Source organism: Bison bison, unplaced genomic scaffold (assembly GCF_000754665.1).
Source record: "Bison bison bison isolate TAMUID 2011002044 unplaced genomic scaffold, Bison_UMD1.0 scf7180017864153, whole genome shotgun sequence".
In the NCBI taxonomy this organism is placed as follows: Eukaryota; Metazoa; Chordata; class Mammalia; order Artiodactyla; family Bovidae; genus Bison; species Bison bison.
The window spans coordinates 1,039,994-1,057,127 of record NW_011494725.1 but is presented as its reverse complement, the minus strand read 5'-3'; the positions used below and the strand labels follow the sequence as shown (position 1 = coordinate 1,057,127).

The following is a 17,134-nucleotide window of genomic DNA, read 5'->3' as shown; positions in this document are numbered from 1 at the left end:
ACTTGTCCAGTGTTGATAAAGATGCAAGGTTTCACTTGCAAAAGTATTACATTTATCCACTTACAACATTGTCTTGTTTTTAGAAGAATTTGTTTTTTTCACAGTTCATTTAAATTAGTAAAGATATTTTCAAGGGTGAAAAAGATAACTTTTGAACGTCTGTTGTGAAAGTAATAATTTGAATTTCTGTTTCATAATTGCCTTTTGGTACTGTGCTGAAACTAGTGGTTGATCGTAAAGTTAGCCTCTAAACTATTCTTTCGGTGTCTCTTCTAGGTTAGATTAAGGAGGATATTTTCTTAGAGTGGACCACCGCTTTTGGTAAGAACATGTCGTCCATCTTGCCATTCACTCCACCAGTTGTGAAGAGACTGTTGGGATGGAAGAAGTCAGCTGGTGGATCTGGAGGAGCTGGTGGAGGAGAGCAGAATGGACAGGAAGAAAAGTGGTGTGAGAAAGCAGTTAAAAGTTTGGTGAAGAAGCTGAAGAAAACAGGACGATTAGATGAGCTTGAGAAAGCCATCACCACTCAGAATTGTAATACTAAATGTGTTACCATACCAAGGTAAGTGTTGTTAAATAAGAAATTTGAGGGCCTTACTGTTGAAAGTTGCTTAAAGGAATCTAAGGGAACGTTACCGAAATTTTTTTAGTTTCAAATCAGTAGTGATTATTAAAATAAGATAGCTGTTCTTAACCTATCACATTAATTTTGTTTGACTCATTAAGACTTATATATCATTTTCTTGAACAGTGAGATGGTTTAATCAAGCAAAATAAAATACTTAGATTGTATTTTTATCTTCACTATCTTCGTTTACCTTCATTGCCTAAATGCTTCATTGTATACTTTTGTAATTTCTGTGATCGAATTTGAATAAAGAGTCAAATATTTTCTATCACTAGCGCAGTAGTGACTGGCCGTTTTCTCCTCCTTTGGTCAAAACTTCAGTAAGGAGTTAACAGAGACAGCTCACATTGTGATGAATTTTGTATAGTTTTTATTTGAGTTACAACATTACTTCTAACAAAGAACCGTATGTAAGACAGCTTCCTGTGTGTCGTAGTTGGTCAGAACCTGTCTTGAAGACCTGCCTCTTGTATTAGAAGGATGCGTTACCTAAGAGGTTGAAGTTTTATTAGTGTACGTTTAATCGTTTTCAGAGTAGTACCACTCTCAGAAACAGTGTTTTAAAATAAAGTAGCAAGTGGTTTTAATTTGTCCTGCCATAGTTGTGCACATTACAGAGTGTGAGGGAGTGTCAGTTTATCGCATTTTCTAAAATGACTGTTTGCAGTGTCACACACACAGGCTAGCACATGGCACGTGAAGCCATTCTACTTGACATGTTCCTAATGAGTTTTGGGAAATACACTGTGGATGCTTGTTGATAATAGACATAGTAACACCAGCCTATCTACTTGCAAATACTAACAGAATGTTTCCTGCCTTGTTTGGTAGATTAATTATCCATTTCTTTTACCTTGCTTGTTTCATGTATTTCTTAAGTAAGTGTCACTTTTCCTGGTTTATTCTTTCATTTTAGAAATATTTATAGATGCCTGGCATTTCAATTCAGTAAACAGTTGTTAATATCAACATATAGTCTTTGCTGTTGAGTTGCTTACTTCCTAGTAAGGGAGGTAAACTTGAAAAAACAAGAAAGATAGTTTTATAACATACAGTAGGCTTTCTGAAAGATGTATACTCAGGGAGTTGTGTCCAAAGTGGGAAGCCTTCCCTATTCTGCAGCTTGTGAAAATTTTCCTCCTGAAGAAAGATTGGTGGCCGAGTTGGATGGATGTTAAGGAGGAATTTAGTTAGGAGAAGCTTGATTCACCCAGAGTGGCGGTGGGGAGGGTGGGGAGGGCTGCTCACCGGAGTCCTGGGAGTGTAGGGGAGGAGACGGGAGACGGCCTGCCTCAGAGCCTGCATGGTAGTGAGGAAGCGCTGCATCCCATGCTGGCCGTTCACACTGAGCCCTGGGGATTGGGTGAGGGGGGAGACATCAGAGAGTCTTAGGAAAGATGTGAGGAAAAGGGCTGTGAGACTGTCAAGAGTGGAGGTGGGAGACTGGTTAGTATGTTTCCTCCTCATCCAAGGGAGCGGTGCGGTCCGGTCCAGGAAGACATGGGGCCGTGGTTGTGCACGGCTTCATTTAAGGCTCTGCTGCCAGTGCAGTGAAGTGTTGATGGAGCGGAGCTGCAAGGAGAGTCGTGCAGTCCTGCCTCTTAAGGAGATTCAGTAGATAGCAGCCTCTTGATTGAAATGTATAGACTTTGTATTTAAACCGTGGACGTCCCCTTAGTCAGATTTCTTTTCCTTCTTGTCCATTTTTCATTTTACGCACTAGTTTCAGAGATTTTTTTTCTTTTACATTCTTTTTCTTTAAAGATTTTTCCCCCAACACTTTTACCCGATTAATGAAAGTGAAGTGTTGATTGTCCAGTATCTTGTTTTTCACTCTTTAATAAAAGTTCATTGAAGCTTAGAAACTTGCTTGTCTAATTTGGTGGGTTTTTTTTTTTTTAATACTGCAAGAAAAGTAGATTTAATATTGGCTGTTATTGAAAAATTTAAGTTTCTTGTACTGTTTGGAACCATATATTTTTTGAAGTTTGCTTTCTTGTTAATAGTTGAAAATAGTATCATTATTAGTTATTAGTCATTTCTTAACTCCTGAATATCCTTAAACATTTGGTCAACTCGTCATGGTGTCAACTGTAAAACAGGGAGAGTGGGTGCAGAAAGGGCCCATTGTGGAGGAATCCAAACCGCAGCTTAAGCAAAATTATTTAAGATGTAATGCAAAATGGATTTACTGTAAGTCTGTTAGCTTAAAATTGCAAGTGAGTTGTTAATAAAATACCTTTAGGTATTGATGTCTTGATGTTTTCATCATGTATTGATGAACATGAAGCATAAATTACTTAATTTTTAAAATGGCAGATATTCTTAAATGGTTAGTGTCTCGTTGACTCTCAACCGTTTCTTTCCCTCTGCCTCCATCTGCTGATGTTAGAGTGGGACTAAATTGTGGGTAGAAAGAAACCCAGACCTGACTTTATGTCCCTCCCATCCCCCTCATATAATTAGCTCTGCCTTCATCACTTTGTCTCTGAAGAAAGCGATAGCTGTAGCTGCACATATGTGTCACTGCTTCCTTCCTACTGTTGCATGTGGTGACACACAGTGATTCATGGGTAAAACTTAACCTAATAAGCTACAGTGAGCTGAATAGTATGAATAAAGTTTCATGAAGCTTTTCCATTGCGAGACAACTCAGTCAGAAATCAGAATGGCAATTGATGTTTAGGTAACGAATCAGTCAAAAGAAGAAAAATTGGCCTTCAGTGCATATTATCTACAGAAAAACAAAATCCAGATAGCAGTGGAGATGGAGAGCTTGTAAAGTTAAAAACAGGAGGCTGTGAGGTCTGAATGCTAATTTGATAATGGTCGTTGTACGTAAATAAGCAGGAATACAGAATTTTTTTTTATAAACATCAATTATAAGGACTTTCCTAAGGTGATACTTTGTGTTTGACCATTTATGACATTTTGATGGTTCATCCTAAAGAAACAGTCAGGAATATGGTCAAAGATATCTGGTGTTCACTTCAGCATTGTTTTTAATAGCAAAGAATTAGATAAATCCAATCATAACCCATAATTCCCTTAACTATAAAGGAAACTTACATAACTCATTTTATATCAGAATTGAATGGTAAAGTAAAATTGAATAGCAAAGTAAAGTTTATACCAATTTTACTCGTAAAAATAGATCCAAAAATTATAAATAAAAAAGCTCAAATTATAAAAACAAAACCACCAAATCATGAGTGGGTAAGGCTTACTGCAGAAATGCTAGTATGATTGACCTATTGGAGGTCCATTAATATGAGACACTGCATATTCGTATTTTGGAAGCTCTGATCTTAATGGATCTAGAAAGCTTTTTTATAAAATCCAGTGCTCATGTTAACAAATTAGGAATAGGAATTTTCATAAGTTGATAAAGTATAAAAATGTTAATGCTTAATCTTGAAACTTTAGAAGAAATAATGCCAAATTGTTAATAGTGATTACTTACGGATTACCTAAAAAGAGAAATGTCCTATAATTTTTCCCTAGTATTTATCTATGAAGGTATGCTTTACTTTTGTAGTCAGCACAATTAAATGTTTAAGAAGAACTTTTTTGGCAATACTTAGACTATTCTTATATATTTTTTAAAATCCTTTAAATTAAGTCAACTTTCCTGTTACAGAGAAACAATGTTTTCATTTTCTTAACATGTTATACACGTGTTTATATTTTTTCCTTTAAAAAGTATGTTCCTTAAAAAGATAAAAGTAGTATGTATGTGTTGTACATGATTCCAAATTCGAACACAGATTATACAGTGGGAAAACTCCTCCCTCTCCTTCCTGTCATCACCCATATCCTCACCTTGTTGTATTACTACTGTCTTATATATCCTTCCAGGATACTGAGTATCTCATTAATACTGTCACTGACATTGGGATTTTGTTTTCCATCTTCCAAATTTTTAAAGCATCAGAGTAATTGAAGTAAACTTTATGCAGATTGTCAGCTTTTATTTTTATTTTCATATTCCTACTCTTTTGCTTCTCTGGATAACCCAGAAAGAATTAAAGAAAAGTCTTTAAAAACTGAACTATAGTATCCTTCTGTTCTTCTTAAATTAGTGCTTTTTTATTTTGGAAGAAAATAAGAATGATTCTTCCTCCCTCATACATAGATGTGTGTGTGAGATAATATACATGGAGTACTATGACAGAAAGAACTCTGAATTTTAAGTTTGGTGACTTGTAAGCTGCTTCAGTACTGATGAATGTGAATCCTGAGGCGTGTAACTGTATTTTTTACTATTTCTTCATCTGTGAAAGGGGTCAGTACTATCTTGAGTTCTTTCACAGTACTCTTTTGGGGTCTTTTGAAATACTATAACTATTGGTTTATAAGCTATAAAGCACTATAGTCATGAATATGATTTATTTGAAATGTTTCCAGGTATTCCATGTCTTCATTTTCCTTCCAGGTTTTCTCAGAGAACTCATATTGAATTATAATTGTCCGTCTTTGCTTAGTAAACACTTCTGCCAGATAATTATCATGATTTAGTATAACTATTAAAATATAAAATCAGTTAGTCAAAACAGTGAAACAGTGTATAAATGCAAACTAGAACTTTGAGACTATCAGCCTCAGCATCCAGCTTGTCATTTTCTGTTTGCAATATTTGTGTATAAGTTGTGAAAGCACTTCTGATGAACACTTCATTAGGCTCCTGTGAAACACAGTTTGAAAGACACATTGTTAAGATCCTTAACTTTTATCTGATGCCTACATTTACATTTTTATTTTTTCTGAGGTAGCGCATGCTGTAGGATCCTGGTATTCAAAGTCCTTTTGTGTGTGTATATAATACATTCTTCCATGGGGCATTTTTATCATTTACCTTATCAGAGAAAACATACCTGCCCTAGAACCTAGGTTCCTTTATAAAATTACAGAATTATTACCCAGATTTATTATTATCTATTTAATTTTAAATTTAACACTCATTACAGTAAACATCATCCTCACTTTTCTTGTCCCATTCACCTGATGTATTTTGCTTTGAAGAATTCACTTAACTGCCTAGAATCAACCTAGCTAAAATAATATGCATCTAAAAAATTGCAGCCATGTTTATAGATGCTACAAATGATGTCTTCCCCAAAGAGTCATTAACTTTTTCTTAGGTAGACAGGCTGATCACTTTAATCTTCGTGGCTGATCTGGGCTGAGGCTTGGTTGCCATTTTAATTTGTTTTAGTCTGCACTGGCACATACCTTTTATTTATTTATTTCCGTCATTAGCATTGTGGGAGATTCATATCAACTCTTCTTCCATAATTTGAGTTTGGTGCTTGATCCTCCTGATGGTTGCATTTTTAAAATTAGGCAGACATCTTTGAGGGAGGAGAATCTTGTGATTGTCACAAGTTTGGCCGTGTTCATTTTCTTCATTAGAGTTTCTTTTCCCAGACTGAACCTGGTGCTCAGCTCGTACCTGGAATGTACAAGTGACTCCAGGGAAGGAAATGGCGCAGACAGTTTTCTGTTCAGCAGAAAGTGTTTTCTCTTCTCTTAGTCTTTGTTCGTTTGGATCTCATTGCTTTAATTGCTCGCTGTGCTCACTGTTGTCTTTGAATAAATTTTTTTTTGTTAACCTTTTTCCCTCTAGTTTTTGCAACAGGGAACATTAGCTTGCTATGTATGACCTGCTTATATCTTACCTGGAAGTAAAATTGTAACAGCTAATTAAAGTGAGACTTCTTATGATATGTATTCAGAGACCCCCCCAAATGTGAGAACTGGTTACAAGTAACCTACAATCAGAATTGAGGTGCTATACCATTTATGCAGGAATTGCAGGAAAGATTAGCTGAGACAAGTATTGTTAAGTTTAACCTATCACTGACCTGCTTCCCACGATAAAGAGTTCATGAGGGAGATCCCATATGAAAACTTGGAGAGAGTAGGTTTTTGCTCTGGCATTTCCCTTCTCCTTTTATCCAGATTGAGGGGCGTCAGGGAACTCCTCAGTTTGAATTGAGGTATGGGAAATAGACTGGTACTTGACTGTCACCTGAAAAAGCCTAAAAAAAAAAGTAAGACAACAGTTGAGCTGCTTCTGTATCAGTGGAAGTTTCCCATGGGCCAGGTGGACTTTTCTAAGGTAGTTGAAGTTGACTTATCTTGAAAAGATCAAGAGGCTCAGCTTGGAGAGTCAAAGTGACTCAAACCGGACAGCCAGAGAAACTCTTCCAGTAGAAACTAACTGCAGGAAAAAGGTAGCATTTGGGCTTCTGACCTTATAGGGCTCTTCCCTCCTCCTCTAAAATCCCCTCTTGCTATTCCAGAACCCACAGGGCCCTTAAAAGTAACAGCTGGAGAGTTCTGGAAGAGTTGAAGTTAGCAAAATTCAATGAGAGAATAAAAGTTTCGATTTAGATGAGAGTAGTAAAATATAAATTTTTTCAAAGAAGTTTTTAATTATATGTATTATATACTATATGTGTGTATATATATATATACTTTATATATATTGTGTACTAGAACAGCCATGTGACCTTTTTGAGATTTTATGCAGAAATGAGGAAAACAGTTTGAAAAGGAGCTTGCTTGAGGGTAATGATATGGGAATACTGAACAGGTTTTCAAAAAACTGTCTATGTTCTCCTTTTGAAAACTAGGGAATCCACATTTAGTGACACTGGGGACAAGCAAACTGAGTGGGGAGAATGGAGGAATGTTACGTATGTCTACATGAAGTGCACAGCCTTTTAACACTTTTTTTTTTTTTTAACAAAAATCTGACTGTATACCTGTTAAATTATCCAATGATGCTTTTTCCCCAGGAACGATTTTATTACAACTAGAGTTTTATTACCATCACATTTTTTTTTCCCCCTTGAACTGTTCGATCTCTGTTCTCAAAATCCAGTATTATTTTAGCTTTGCTTTTGGGTTGTTATAAACAATGTGAATTGGTTGTCTTGAGACTCGTATGAAACTTACCATGAATAATGCTTAAATTAGAACTAAAACATGTAAAATTCTTGATTATCTCCCTCATCCCAGACTTTTTTCTTTTATGAACCTTGCTTATGTTTATGGCTTTTTATGTATTAAGAGGATATAATTTTTCCGTAACTTGGTTTACCCTAAGTTTGCTAGGCCAGTGGGGGAGAGGAAGTTAAGGGAGGCTGTATTTTTATTAAGGATGATGTAAAGTTCAGAGTTAGATAGTGAACAGAAATTTATAATGAAAAGTAATTAACTTACAGTAATTTTTCCCATAAGTTTTATGTGATTGCTTATATAATTTATATTAACCATGTAAAACATTTTAACCTCTACATGTAAAATCCCACTGTCAACTTCAAAGTGGTATACGAATGTGAGTTAATTTTTATCTTCTAGGATGCTAATATTAAAATTGTCAAATTAGAAAGTCATTTCTTTACAGCCAAATACAGCATCACAATAATGTGTGATTAATAAGTTGAGTTTTTACAGAACTCTATTCTGTAGTGCAATTCTTGTTTTAAGTTTTATGCATTTAATAGATTGAAATGACCACAAAGTTATATTTTGTTAGGATTTCTTGTCTTTTAGGATACTATTTTTTTAATTGTTAAAAACAGAATATGTATTAAAATAAATTTTAAAAATCCATCAGCTGTATTATTAAAATAAATATCCTTGAGCCTACTTTGGTGCTGGCTTTTTTTTTTAAGTAATAGTTTCTGTTTTTTGGAAGAACTTAAAATATTTTGAGCAACTATTTTTAGAATTGATATTTAAATCTTTCCAATTATAGGGACTATTTTATTTGTGTGGGGGATATTTTGCTATTTTTCAAAGGCAGTAGAAGCACCTAGCAAGATTTCAAAGAGTATTTTCAACATAACATTTAAAGAGAAAGGTCAGTAACTTTTTCAGTCATTTCTTGGTCCTTTCTTCTGTTTCTAAGAAGAGCTGTTCCAAACCAAGAAGAATAAAAGTATCCCTTTTATCTTATTAGACTCTATGGAAATTGTGTTGTCTCCTCCTGTTTTGATTTGGGAGTGACTCTACTAATTTCATTGTCCAAAGAATGTTTTTTTCCTGAGAAATTAACTCTTACAGTGACCACTCTAGTTTTTATAGTTAAGCACATTCTATAATGCTTTACTTATCTAAAATGCTGTTCCAAAGTTATTGGTTTAATTATCTGCCATGTTTTTATTTTTATTGAACTGTGTAAGAGGCAGAATAGAGTTGGTAGTTAAGAATGCAGCCTCTGGCCCCACCACTTGCTAGCTGTGCAGCCTTAGACGTGTCACTTTATCTCTGTGCTTTGATGATCTCATTTGTCAAGTGGGTGAACTGCCTTACTTGTGGGCTGTTGGGAGGTTAAGTGATCTAGTGTATGTAACAGATTAGTGCTGTGCCCGATACATAGTAAGTGCTTGATCTGTGTGAGCTGTACATGGGATGGATCCCTCCCCAGATTTGATTTTGATGTGAGACTGATGAAGCCAAACGTATATTAAAAGGGAATGAAAAAGATTATTGCTCATATGATAAAGCTTTCGGGAAAAGCAGGACAGGCTTCCAGACTGGTCCAAAAATTACTTGAGAAAGAAGTAATGGGAGTCATGGGGCTGGGTTGATAATTCCCGCGTTCCTGTGTGTACCCACACTTTTCTTGGTTTAAAATTCCGACCAGCCACAAGGATTTCCTTACCAGTTTGCTCACATTTGAGGCAGAGGGTTGAAGACATGGTGGAACTTGAAACTCTCCACAGTTGAACATCAAAATATAGTCAGATTCCTCATTAAACTCATCAGGGGTAAATGACGGTAAGCTACACCAGGTGCAGCATAGTCAAACCCATGCAAGAGAAAGTCTTGAAAGCAGCCAGTGAACAGTGTGACGTGTTACATACCAGGAGATAATGATGTGAAGGACATGTGACCTTTTGTAGAAGCAGTGGGGCCAGAAGATGATAAAATGACATCTCTGAGAAGCCATAACCATAAACATGTATCTAGTTAATAAAAGTTTCAAAATATATGAGTAAAACTTGATAGAATTAATGTATCAGAATCACAAATTTGTAGTTATAGAGAGTTAAATAAGACCAAACAAATGAGTAAAGACATGGAAGATCTAAATTACAGTACTGTTTTGGTATTTATAGAAAAGTAGATCTAAATCGGTGTAGTAAGTCTTTTCAAGTACTCATGGTACCCTCACCAGGAAAGACTATTTGCAGGGTTCAGTAAATTTTAAAAGATTAAAAGTCAACAGAGTATGTTCTCTGCCAAGAACAGAACAAAATTAGAAATCAATACCAATAAGACATGTATTAAAAAATGGAAATTATCATAATTCTTTGACCCATGGGTTATTTAGAAGAAAACTGTGAGCAAAATTAGAATGTATATCAAAACTAAAGGATAATCAGATTACACCATGTAAAATAAGTGGGATGTAGATAAAACAATGCTTACAGGGAAGTTTATAGCTTTAAGATAATTATATTAGAAAAATTATCTAAGATGTCACCTAGGAAATGAGAAAAGGTCAAAGAAAATAGTAGAAGGAAGATAAAATAAAAAATAGCAGAAAATCAGTGATTAGAAAAGAGACAATAAAGATAATAAATCCAAAAGCTGATTCTTTAGAAAGGTCAGTAGAACTGATAAACTCTCCTGTAACACTGATGGACGTAAGAATGAAAGAGCCCATAACCACGAATCAGCTATGTGTGAAATGATAGAGATGATACTGTGCTAGATCCTAGACATTAAAAGCATACTATGAATATATTTTCAACAACTTTATGCCAGTAATTTGTAATGGTCAAATTTAAGAACATGTTACTATGGCTGGTGCAGGAAGAAGTGGAAAATTTGGATAGCCCTATATCAGTGAAAAAGAAATTGAACTCATAATCAAAATCTCTCTCACAAAGAAAACTCCAGGTCCAGATGGTTTTACTGGTAAATTCAAAACATTTGTGCAAGAAATAACATCAGTCTCACAAAAACTCAGAAAAACAGTTATTTTATGAGGTCATTGTAACCCCAATACCAAAACCTGACAAAGATGGCACAAAAAGGAGAAAAATTACAGATTAGTATTAGTCATGAGCAAAGGTATAAAAAATTAACAAAACACATATTCTCCAGCAATATACAAAGAGCACATCATGACTGAGTGAGATTTAGCTCAACAGTGAGAGGGTAGTTTATAATATTCAAAAATTAATCAGTGTAATTCAGAGCAATAACAAAGGGGGAAAGCAATGTGATCACTGTACTTGGTTAGAAGCATTTGATAAAAATTCATCATCCATTCATGACAAACATTCCCAGCTAATGAGAAATGTAAAGACGTTTCCTCAGTCTGATAAAGCACATTTAAGAAAAACTGACAGCTTAAGATTATACTTACAAAATAACATGTTTTCCCTAAGAGCACAAGGATATCCATTCTTATATCTTCTTCAGTTCATCATTTTATCAATAGTTGAAGACCTAGGCAGTGCAGTGGGGCAGGGAAATGAAATGTAAGAGGCATAAAGAGCTCAAAGAATGGGTCAGAGCACTTACATTTTGTAGATGATGTGATTATGTAAGAAACAAGGGATCTACAAAAACAGTCACTAAAGCAAATGAGTAAATTTAACAAGGCTGCATTTTACAGGATGAGTTGTATTTTCATTAAATACTCAATACATTAACAGCAAACAAGTGGAATTAATATTAAAACAATTCTATAAATAGCATCAATACAATTAAAATATCTAAGAATACATTTTTTTTAAAGACAAGATCTGTATATTAAAATTTCAAAATCTTAAAAATTAAGGACTGAATAAGTAAGGAGAGAATTCTTCTCACATAGTCAGATAATTCTTTTTATCAGACTCACACTCCCTCAGATAAACCTTATCAACTCTGCACAGAATACAAAGAAAAATAAGGCACTACAGAGTAAACAAAATCGACATTTTGAAGGAGATTTGACCCTTGGGTGGAAGTGACAGGCAAATTTTCTGTTTTTATTGCTTTTATCCATGCAGAATGGATAGAGTAGATAAAATTTCAATATGAATTTCACGTTTTCTGGCCTGACAAAGCAGAGATCAGGGTTGAGGACAACCAGAGTTGCTGATGAGTGACCGGAGAATTCTAGCATGGAGAGAGCCACTGAAGGGGAGTCTCAGGTTTTCCTGTAAAACTGCCGAAATCACTAGGCTGACCCCTAAACCCACATGTGTGTGGGGTTGAGTTAGTGCAGTCTGGCTGAAGGTAAAAACTGATGGAAATTGCTTGAAGACTTAAGAGTTTGCAGTTTGAGTACAAACAAGTTAATTACCTGCCAAAACAAACCCAGTTAACACTTGGAGGAATCTAGCATCCCCATCATGTGATGTTCAGCGTCCAACATACAGTCTTTTAAGTTACTCAACCTCTGAGGAACAAAGAAAATGTGACCTTTTCTCAGGAGGAAACCGATGGAGACACCTCTGAGACAACCTTCCTGTTAAACTATCATGCCGTAAACTGACATATATTTGTGTATTGAGGCACTCAGTAGTATTAAGTTCTCTTCCAGTTTAATCTGAATCAAATCAATCTCCATCAAACCCTAAAAATATATGTATTTGTTTTTCATAGAATATACACACTTAGCCTAAAATTTACATGGAAATACATAGGACCTAGAATGTCCAAAGCAGTTTTGAAAATGATCAACAGTGTTCGAGGACTTAAATTATCTGACTGTGTGTGAAGCTCCAATAATAACATATTGTGATTCTGTCATGAAAACCGATAAATAGGATAAAATAGAGAACCTTAAAATAGATGGTTCTATAAAACAGTAAGAGATGTGGGTTCTTGGTTATTGGGGCCACCCTGATGCTCGGGAAGATTGAAGGCAAAAGGAGAAGGGGGCAGCAGAGAACGAGATGATTAGAGAGCATCACTGACTCAATGGACATGAATTTGAGCAAACTCCAGGAGATAGTGGGGGACAGAGGGGCCTGGCGTGTTGCAGTCGGTGGGGTCACAAGGAGTCAGTCAGAACTTAGCAACTGAACAACCAACAAATGGTTATTGATTTTTGACAGGTTTGCCAAAGCAATCCAATAGAGACAGGAAAGTCTTTTTCAGCAAATAATATTGGGGGAATTGGACTGTCCATGTGGATGAAGGAACCTTGGTCCCATCTTATACCATTCAACAAAAGTAATTCTAAATGAATCAGAGTTCTTATCTAAAAGCTAAAACTGTCAAGCTTGTATAGGAAAATAATTTGTGACCTTGTTTTGACTTATTTGTTGTGAACAAATTGAATTACGTTTGTTCAGTTAAGTCATGTCTGACTCTCTGCGAGCTCATGGAATGCAGCACACCAGCCTTCCCTGTCCTTCACTATCGCCTGGAGCTTGCTCAAACTCATGTCCATTGTGTCAATGATACCATCCAACCATCTCGTCTTCTGTCATCCCCTTCTCCTCCTGCCTTCCATCTTTCCCAGCATCAGGGTCTTTACTAGAGAGTCGTCTCTTCCCATCAAGTGGCCAAGTCAGCCTCAGTAACAGTCCTTATAATGAATATTCAGGGTTGAGTTCCTTTAGGATTGACTGGCTTATCTCCTTGCTGTCAAACGAACTCTGAAGAGTCTTCTCCAGCACCACAGTTCAAAAGCATCAATTTTTCAGCTGTCAGCCTTCTTTATGATCCAACTCTCACATCTGTACATGACTACTGGAAAAACCATAGCTTTGACTGTCCGGGCCTTTGTCGGCAAAGCGATGTCTCTGCTTCTTAATACACTGTCTGGGTTTGTCTAGGGCTTCTCAGAACCTTTCTGGTGGTAAAGAACCTGCCTGCCAGTGCAAGAGACATAAGAAAGGTGGGTTTAGTTCCTGGGTCAGGATGATCCCCTGGAGGAGGAAATGGCAGCCCACTCCAGTATTCTTGCCTGGAGAATCCCATGGACTGAGGAGCTTGGTGGGCTGCAGTCTATAGGGTCGCAAAGAGTCAGACATGATTGAAGCGACTAAACACACAAGGGTTTGTTACAGCTTTCCTTCCAAGGAGCAAGCATCTTTTAAATTTTATTGCTGCAGGCAGTCAGCATCAGCAGTGATTTTGGAGCCCAAGAAAATAAAATGCCACTGTTTCCACTTTCTTCCCATCTATTTGCCATGAAGGGATGGGACTGGATGCCATGATCTTAGTATTTTGAATGTTGAGTTTTAAGCCCACTTTTTCACTCTGTTCTTACACCTTCATCAAGAGGCTCTTTAGTTCCTCTTCACTTTCTGCCAATAGAATGGTTATCATCTGCATATCTGAGGTTGTTGATGTTTCTCTCCCCACAATCCTGATTCCAGCTTGTGATTCATCAGCCCAGCATTTTGCATGGTGTACTCTGCATAAGTTAAATAAGCAGAGTGACAATATACAGCACTGACAAACTCCTTTCTCAGTTTTGAACCAGTCGTTCCATGTCCAGTTCTAGCTGTTGCTTCTTGACTTAGATATAGGTTTCTCAGGAGACAGGTAAGGTGGTCTGGTATTCCCATCTCTAAGAATTTTCCACAGTTTGTTGTGATCCACACAAAGGTTTTAGCTTAGTCAGTGAAGCAGAAGTAGACACTTTTGTGGAATTCCCTTGCTTTTTCTGTGATCCAGTGGATATTGGCAGTTTAATCTCTAGTTCCTCTGCGTTTTCTAAGCTTGTGCATCTTGGAAGTTCTCGGTTAATGTACTGTTGAAGCCTAGCTTGCAGAATTTTGAGCATTACTGTGCTAGCTCATGAAATGAGCACAATCGTATGGTAGTTTGAACATTGTTTGGCATTGCCCTTCTTTGGGATTGGAATGAAAGCTGACCTATTCCAGTCCTGTAGCCACTTCTGAGTTTTCCAAATTTGCTTACATACCGAATGCAGCTTTTTAACAGCATCATCTTTTAGGATTTGAAATAGCTTAGCTGGAATTCTCTCACCGCCACTAGCTTTGTTTCTAGTAATGCTTCCTAAAACCCAGTGACTTCACACTCCAGGAGGTCTGGCTCTAGTGAGTGACCACACCATTGTGGTTATCGAGGTCCTTAAGACCTTTTTTGTATAGTTCTGTGTATTCTTGCCACCTCTTTTTAATATCTTCTGCTTTTGTTATGTGCTTACCATTTCTGTCCTTTCTTTACCATATCTGTCCTCGCATGAAGTGTTTCCTTGATACCTCCAATTGTCTTGAAGAGATCTCTATAGTCTTTCCCATTCTGTTGTTTTCCTCTCTTTCTTTGCATTGTTCACATAAGAAGGCTATCTTATCTCTCCTGTTCTCTGGAGCTCTGATTCAGTTGGTGTATCTTTCCCTTTCTCCTTTGCCTTTGCCTTTCTCTTCTCTTCTTTTCTCAGCTGTTTGTGACCTGGACGTAGGCAAAGTGTTTTTTTTTTTTTTTTCTTAAAGGATATGGAAAGCAATAAGAGGACATTCAGTTAGACTTCCATCAATATTAAAAAGCATTTCATCAAAAACTATTAAATGAATAAACAAGTCGCAGAGTGGAAGAAAATATTTGCAGAACGTATTTCTAACTAAAAAGAGGATTGTATCCGCACTTTATAAAGTATTTCTTAACTCTGCAGTGAGAAGGAAATTGCCTACTTTAGAAATGGACAAAGGATTTGGATGCATCGCAAAAGAAGATATGGAAAGGACTGCTGAGCAAATAGAAAGTGTGTGGTATTGTTAGTCATTGGGAAAACGCACATTGTGAAACCACAGTGAAATACCACTGCACAGCCGCCATCGCAGTGGAAAAAAGATTGCCTTTGGGGGTGGGGAGGGGATGGCAGGGATTGACTGAGGAAGGGGTAGGAGGGGACTTCTTGTCAGGATACAGTTACCCATTTATGTATTTGATAAAATGTAAACTTAACAAAATGGTACCATTAAGATCTGTTTGACTCTGTGCAAATGTTACCTCTAAGAAAGAGTGAACAGTGCGATATATGTATGCTTTCAGTGTCTAGATTTAAAGTATCTACAACTTAATTTTGAATACATCAAAAATAAGATGGACTGATAAATAGATACTGGGGCAAGGACAGCGTGGCTCCACGCTTTCATTGCAGTTTTCCAGGGAAGGAGTGACAGTGCTGGATGGACATGCTGAGTTAGTTTAGGATTAGGAAGTTTTAGTCATTTTGGTCAGTCTGTGGGCTACAGAGTGATTCCTAGATGTCTAGGAACATACCCCTAGGTTGATGTAGGGCAGGAAGAATATTAGCTTGGTGTGTCAGAGTTTGATTAATAGTAGAGGTGTGAGCTCTGTTGATTTGTGTTTGAAAGGTGAGCTCTCAACGGAGTCCCTTGCTGTCTCTAGACCTGGGAGGGGGGTAGTCTCTCTGAAATCAAAGCTCCAGATGCCAGTGTGTCAAGGATACAGAAAATGAGAAAATATGGTTAATACATGTTCATATAAAAGCTTAAAACTACAGATTTTAAACCATCATTCTGCAAAGGTATACCTTGAAAAATTTAGGCTCTTAAGCCAGCCAGAAGTAGATACAAATCCTGGCTGTTACCTCAGTAGCTTTGTGACCTTTTGAGTTATTTAACTGCTCACATTCATTGTTTTTATATGAAAACAATGTTCATGTTAATTCACTTTATAGGGTTGGTACGAGTATAAATTATGTAATACATATGAAGAATAGTGCCAGGTACATAGCAAATGCTTAAAATAAATGTTGGCAGTTTTTCCTTAAGTTTTCTGTAGCCAATGAAAATTTCTTAATTGTTCCTTTATATCCTTTGCTAATTTGTTAAGAACAAGGTTGTTCCTAAAGCTCCTTTCTTGGTGATGGAGGGAAGGTTAAAAACTATCTGGAGGTAGGCGTTTTCCTGTTTTCTGATCCCACACTTCAGCTGTATAATGGTGATAAAGTGGAGTATACAGATACATACAGTATACAGAATTATAGAGACAAGAATTTATTTTTTTATTACAGTTATCAGCTCTTGATTCCTGAGCTGATATAAACGTTTAGCCTTTTTTAGTCACATACAAAATGGAAGGACCTCCTCTATTGTAAGTAGAAATAGTTTTAGATGGGTCAATGCAAATTATTTCATACGCGTTCATATATCCTGCATGCATGCTGAGAGTTGCGTCAGACCCTTTGTGACCCTATGGACTAGCCCACTAGTTCCTCTGTCCATGGAATTTTCCAAGCAAGAATACTGGAGTGGGTTGCGATTTCCTACTCTGGGGGAATCTTCCCAAGCCAGGGATTGAACCAGTGTCTCCTGTGTCTCCTGCATTGTAAGGTGGATTCTTTACCACTGTGCCACCTGGGAAACCCCTCGTTATCTCATGAGTACATCAGTAATCGAACTGGAGCCTCCAGAAAAGTTCTTTTGTTGATGCCATTCTGTTAATTTAACTCAGTGTTCAGCGTTGTATATATGGATTTCCCCATGACGGTCTAGATCCTTACTCCTTTTGATTTGTAGAAGAAATAAACTCTTTAGG

General features: G+C 36.7%; 1 protein-coding gene across 1 annotated transcript in view; it reads left to right on the top strand.

Annotated features, from left to right (window-relative positions):
- Positions 1-206: 206 nt before the first annotated feature.
- Positions 207-17,134, top strand: part of SMAD2 (SMAD family member 2) — a 58,787-nt gene continuing 41,859 nt past the window's right edge. Inside the window, exon 1 of the mRNA XM_010840962.1 lies at positions 207-565. Within this exon, the coding sequence (XP_010839264.1) occupies positions 330-565 (236 nt within the window). The 5' untranslated portion in view covers positions 207-329. The remainder of the gene's footprint in view (positions 566-17,134) is intronic.